This window comes from Lactuca saligna, chromosome 8 (genome assembly GCF_052625555.1).
Source record: "Lactuca saligna cultivar CGN05327 chromosome 8, ASM5262555v1, whole genome shotgun sequence".
NCBI lineage: Eukaryota > Viridiplantae > Streptophyta > Magnoliopsida > Asterales > Asteraceae > Lactuca > Lactuca saligna.
The window spans coordinates 18057905-18064686 of record NC_136424.1 but is presented as its reverse complement, the minus strand read 5'-3'; the positions used below and the strand labels follow the sequence as shown (position 1 = coordinate 18064686).

The following is a 6782-nucleotide window of genomic DNA, read 5'->3' as shown; positions in this document are numbered from 1 at the left end:
GGTTATCCGTCCGACTGTCATTGATTTCTTAGTTATATATCTCATATATTAGTACGGATTATGAGTACTTCTTATTTCATTAGATGCCTAAATCACTAACCTGATTAGAACTACACACACTAAATTAACTATAATGGGTATAGTTAAGGACTCTATCCCTTGTTTCCACTATTACTCTACACTACTATAATTCTCTATATTTTGAAGCAATACACTAATAAGAGAATACAATACAAGTTATACGAAAGATTACTACACTATAATACAAGAGAATGCACTAATCATGAGACAACTCACTAATCCACTACGGGATACTCTATATGCTATACACTATGCCCGAAGTTTTCCGATAGGAAGACGACACTACATGTATAGATCTATACGGGGCAGACGCTATTACATCCCGACTGATAACTTCAGTCCGAGCCGCTCAGGCCCAGGGATGCTTTTACTCTACTACACTATGCATGACTGGGAAGGTCATGGGGGTTCGCTATTACTCACACTATTGGGAATATACTAGAAAGACACTATAACCGCACTAAAATACTAAAAGAAAGATGAAGTAATATCCCGAAGTAAATAAGTATCTAATACTAAAGGATGCTGCACCACTATTATATACTCTAAGAATAACTCACTATATTACATTACTTAATGGTGAGTCACTATTACACTTCTATGATAAATGACATTCAAAGATAGAAACAATAGATTTCTTAAGGATTTTCATTTACTATGCAGTTCTGGAGAATATGGGATTTTCTAGGTTTCACCACTATTTATGATTTCAAACTTCAGTTTTCATAATAATGACTCTAATGCTTTTTATACAAGTACTCACACTAAAACTCTTATGAACTCACCAGCTTTATGCTGATAATTCTTTTCAAAATAACTTGTATCTTCAGGTCAAAGATAGACAGGTACAGCAGCAGCATTTTTGGAGAAGATGGAGGATACAAGACCCATCTCTTATTTTTGTTTACTTTTGGTGTTTGTCAAACATTACAAAACACACTTGTAAATACACATACTATATAAATGAAATGGTTGTATGTTTCTTGCTTTTACTATTATACAATTGTGATGATACTGTACACTACGTCATCCACCCCGAAACGTATTCCGCCGTTATCGGTTTTGGGGTGTGACATAGAGTAACCGACTAACAGGTGCGGGGTGACTTACTAACAAGCCTTTGACCTGTTAAATGGGAAATATGAAAACAAATGTGTAAATAATAGGCATTTATGCACAAAAATGGACATTGGGCATAACCGACTTTTTTTATGTAAATTTGAGGGCTTTTATGTCAATAACCCTTTAGGATACCCTAAATTTATTAAGATGAATATCGGGTAGTATATTATTACGAGTACCGGTGAGGTATACACAGAGGGTAGAACTTTAAAATTTGTCATGAATCTGAGAGCATGGATAAGACATAGTCATTCCGAGAGTATGGATCGGGCATAGTCATTTGTCATTGATCTGAGAGCATGAATTAGACATACCTGATCCTGGAGTATGGATTAGGTAAAGCTGTTAATTTATATCTGAGAGTATGGATGGTGTCGTTGTGAGGATCAATGTTGTGGGGTAAAAATTGATTATATGAGGTGACATTGTGTCTATATATATATATATATATATATATATATATATATATATATATAACATTGTGGGATTGAAATCTCTATGTACTCACCAAATTTCCCAATCTGACCCACTCAGTTTATTTGAATCACAGGTATCAATGTGAAGATACATTACACTAAGAGATTAAAGGAGATGTAAATCATTAGTGTTAATGAATGCAAGATCTATTGATGTTTATGTTTATGTATTAACGATTACATCTCAATGTTTTAATATAAACAAAATATATTTCTTCGGAAGTGCTTTAATAATATCTTTATTATGTTTTCTGGAAACAAATTCCACAATATTATTCTTTCAAAACTGATTCTCTGATTTTTCAATAAAAATAAATAAAAATTTTAAAATAACCGTGAATTTGAGGATGTCATCATCACCCTCAAGAATCTGAATTTCCCACTATGTTCTCATATGCAAAATCCAGAGAGGTTTTGGGGCGATGCCCCAAACCTCGCGGGGGCGTAGCCCCGAACCCAACATGGGGCTTTGCCCCTCGGACCCCGCTAGGGTCGTTGCCCCTTTAGAAACACCGGACCTAGGGGCACTGCCCCCAGACCCCCGACTTGTTGTCGAACCGGCTTCTAATTCGATGTTATACATGCGTTCAATCCTCACAAACTCGTACACATATTATAGTACAAATTATGAAGTATCTTAGTTTACATGTTACTTCCAATTATATAAAATTGCATGGTGACACTAAGATCACCAACAGACAGTTGTATCGACTTTTGCTACACTAACAATTTAGCTAAGATGAGTTCACTGGCATTTGTGAAACTAGGCGTACACCAATTTAAGTCTATGTTTTCTTTACTCGTACATATGATAGCTTATTTTATTTCCTTATTTTTATTAGTTTATTTTAGATTTTTAAATCTTTTTATCAGTAATGCATTGTATTTTATTTATTTTTCTTTAGTATGGATCGTACTGGGTGCTTGTTATGTTGCATAAGATATTTTGTAGGTTTTTCGGTGCTTGTTGCGGTTGCGGGTTGATTGGAGACGGGCTTAGTGGGCTCCCGAAGCATTATTGGGCTTGGCGGAATCAAAGAGGAAGAATTGGGCTTTGAAAGTTATTGACTTGGATTATTTGGGCTTGTGAAGATGGATCATAAAATTCAAATTTTGGGCTTGGAGCATCCATTTGGTAGCTAAATGATGATTGGTGCATTTCAAATTATATGGACAAGGGGGGGGGACCAAAGGAATCTTTGGTAGTGGAAGGGTGGAGTGGCTTGGTGGACCAATAGCATTACAACAACATTTGCGCGGGTGGAATTTCCGTCGCGCGGGTACCCGCGCAACTGCCCAGTTTGGGCATTTTGGTCATTTGGCTTGCCATAACCCTTGGGGATCAGATCTAGAAGCTCATTCACGATTTTCCACCATTGGAGACCTGCAAGAGGCGATTTTGGGAGCTAGAGATCATTTCCTTTCATCTTTCCAAATCTTAGGTAGTTTCTTTATGCAATTAGATTATTGTTCTTGTTACTTTGTTGTCATGAGTGGCTAATACTCTTATTTGGTTGACTTTGGCTGAAAACCAATGAATGTTTGTGGGTTTTGAAGGATTTATGTTGATTGTCAATTTATTCCATGTTTATGATTCTAGTTTGCAATTCTTATGCTTATTTGATACTTTGATCATGAGCTTAGTATTTGATTGATCAATAGTTGATTTATTTCATTGATTTTGCATTGGATCATTGAATTTATCTAGAACAAAGGCTTTATGATGGTAGAAATCATCTCTAGCTTATGAATCATATCTCCTTTATGGATGTGTAAGCATTTGACATCCTTTAGGAATTGGGGATTCCTTCATTCTTAAGGCTAATTGATTTCTTGGGATTAATTGCTTCAATTGACCCTTGATCTTAATTAAGAAGGTGTGTTGTGGGCTTCCCCAACCTCCATACTACCTATGAGGAATCTTGGCATATCATGCTTCATGATTGCTATAACCAATTTGGGATGAAGGATAAGCTTTGTATTAGATCCTAATGATAAACACACAAATATTCATTGTGTTGAATTGCCTTAGTTAACCAATTATTCACAATCTTTGAGCATCTCATCAAATTGCTTAATTGCAAGGTTTTTAGTTATTTAAGTATTTTAGTTATCAAGTAATCAAACACCCCCCCCCCCCCTTTATTTTAATTGTAGTTAGTTAGTTTAATTTCACTAGTTTTATTGAATTGCATTGGTGATTGAATACAACCATTTCCCCGAGGATCGATACCCCTTTTACCATTATATTACGTTTATTTAGCAATCAAAGGGTGTAATTTGCTTGGTGGGCTTGACATCCCGACCAAGTTTTGGCGCTGTTGCCGGGGAAATTGGTTTTTTGTTATTTGATTGTTTATGCCTAGGTCTACAAGAACCGGTGAACTACTCTACAATCCGGAAATTGAAAGAGAAGCAAAAAGGTTGAAAAAGTTAGCCAAACAAGCAAAGCAACAACAACTAGTTCAAGCTTCTTCCTCTTCTCCACTAATCAACATAGAAGATCAAGTTCATACTTCAAGTGATACCGACACCGAACCGAGTTCTCCAATTGTTGGTCATTCCTTTGAAGACATTCCATTTGAAAACCACATAGCCATGAATCACACTCCACCTCATAATCCCAACCCAAACCCAATCAATCAACATGCTAATACCCCACCCCATCAACCAAGAAAACAACCATAAGAACCTCTCATTGATATGCCACCTTGGAATCAAGCCCCTCCTCAAAACCAACCCAATTATCAACCACCACCACAACTACAAAACCAACACTTCCACCAAAACAACCAACCTCAAAACAATGATTTTCAAGTTCAACAAGTACATTACCCAAATCAACCCAATTACCAACACCCTCCAATGTACCAAAACCCAATGTACCCACAACAACAACCTCCTTACAACCAATACCCTAACTACCAACCTTATCCACCACCAATCTACAATCCTCAACAATACCCATATCCACCTTACCAACAACCACCCAATTACTTGCAACAATATCCCAATAACCCCAATCCACCCAATCCTCCTCAAGAGTTGACACTTAGACAAATGATGGAAACGAATGTTACTCATACACCTCTTGCTATTGTTTATCCCGCAAACCGCCGAGGGATTGAATTGAAGTCAAGTTTCATCCATCAACTTACCAAGTTCCATGGGTTGGATAGAGAAGATCCTCAAAAGCATTTGAAGTCCTTTCATATGATATGTGTTAGCATGTTACCCGACAATGTGACATTGGATGATTTCAAGTTAACCGCATTCCCTCTCACCTTGGAAGACCAAGCTAGAGAGTGGTTATTCAACTTACCACCAGGATCTATTCACACATGGGAAGAGTTACTCAAGGCCTTCAATAGCAATTTCTATCTCACCACCCGAATATCAAGCCAACGAAGTGACATTTTGGGGATTCGTCAAGGGGAAAATGAAACATTTCATGATTTTTGGGAGCGCTTCAATAATTTGTGTACAAGTTGTCCTCAACACAATATACCCGAACAACTACTTCTTCAAAAATTTTATGAGGGTATGAATGAAAAAGATCGGAGGATGATTGATGCTTCAAGTGGTGGTGACATCTTCAACAAAATCCCTCACGAGATCCGATTACTTTTTGGTACCATTTCTCAAAATCAAAGGAATTTTAGGACTCGAAATGACATGAAGAGAAATTCTACACAAGTGGTTGGTGAAGTTAGCAACACTCAACATTTTAAATCAAAGCTCTTGGATTTGACTAATGTGTTAAGTCAAATGGTGGTGGGAAGTGGTCAACAATTGATGGTATGTGGTATTTGTGCAATGACGGGTCATTATACGGATAAGAGTCCCACACTTGGAAGTGAACCAGAAGATATGAATGCAATGGGCGGATATCAAAGTCAACCAAGACCCATGGGATTTCAAAATAACTTCAACCCAAATTGGAGGAATACCCAAAACAACCTTTATCCACCAAAGCAAAATCCACCAAATCTTTTGATGAGACCCCAACATCCACAATACCAATCCCAAAAACCTCCATATCCACAAAATTCTTATAACCCTCCACAACAAAGTCAATCAAGTGGTAATCATCCAATGAGTCTTCAAGAACTTGTTACTTCTATTGCTCAAAGTCAAACCCAATTTCAACAAGAAACCAAGAATACTTTCTCCAACATTCAAGCACAAATTGGAGACTTAGCAACCGCTCTCAACAAGATAGAACAAAGGGGTAAACTTCCATCACAAACCGAGAAGAACCCCAATGTGAATGCCATCACCTTGCGAAGTGGGAAAACACTTGGAGAAAGTCAACCTAAAAGAGTTTCAAGAGAAGAAGAAGATGAAGTGATCATCGTGGAACCTCCAAAAGTTGTAGCTCCCCCAAAGGAACCGGTTGTGCCAAACGTTGATCAACCCTACTCTTCCAACAAACCCATCAAACCATTGGTCATACCACCTCCTTTCCCTTCTCGGTTAGCCTTTTCCAAGAAGATAGAGGTAGAAAATGAATTATTTGAAACTTTTCGCAAGGTCCAAATCAACATTCCACTACTGAATGCTATTAAGCAAATTCCAAGTTATGCAAAATTCCTCAAGGATTTATGCACCAAGAAGAGAAAATTCAAGGCAAATGAAAAGATTCAAGTCAATGCAAATGTGTTTGCGATTATCCAAAAGAAGTTACCTCCCAAATGCAAGGATCCGGGAATATTTGCTATCCCTTGTACCATTGGTGATTTGCATGTCGAAAGTGCTATGTTAGATCTTGGAGCCTCGATCAATGTGATGCCATATTCGGTTTTTCAATCTCTCAATGTTGGACCTTTGGAATAAACTGGAGTAATCATTCAATTAGCAGACAAGTCAAGTGTGTCTCCAAGAGGAGTGTTGGAGGATGTGTTAGTACAAGTTAATCAACTTGTTTTTCCGGTGGATTTTTATGTCATTGATCTTGAAGAGAAGACTCCTTCCAAATCATCTATGATCCTCCTTCGAAGACCTTTCATGCATACCGCTCACACAATCATTGATGTCCATAAAGGAAAGATAACTATGGAGTTTGATGGAGAACCCATTCACTTCAACATCTTTGAAGGAATG

The 6782-nt window shown here is 37.4% G+C and overlaps 1 protein-coding gene across 1 annotated transcript; it reads left to right on the top strand.

Annotated features, from left to right (window-relative positions):
* The first annotated feature begins 5222 nt into the window (after positions 1-5222).
* LOC145009444 (uncharacterized) lies at positions 5223-6515 on the top strand. Its single transcript, XM_078968139.1, has one exon. It carries the CDS (start codon positions 5223-5225, stop codon positions 6513-6515), a length of 1293 nt encoding a protein of 430 aa, XP_078824265.1.
* Positions 6516-6782: the final 267 nt, after the last annotated feature.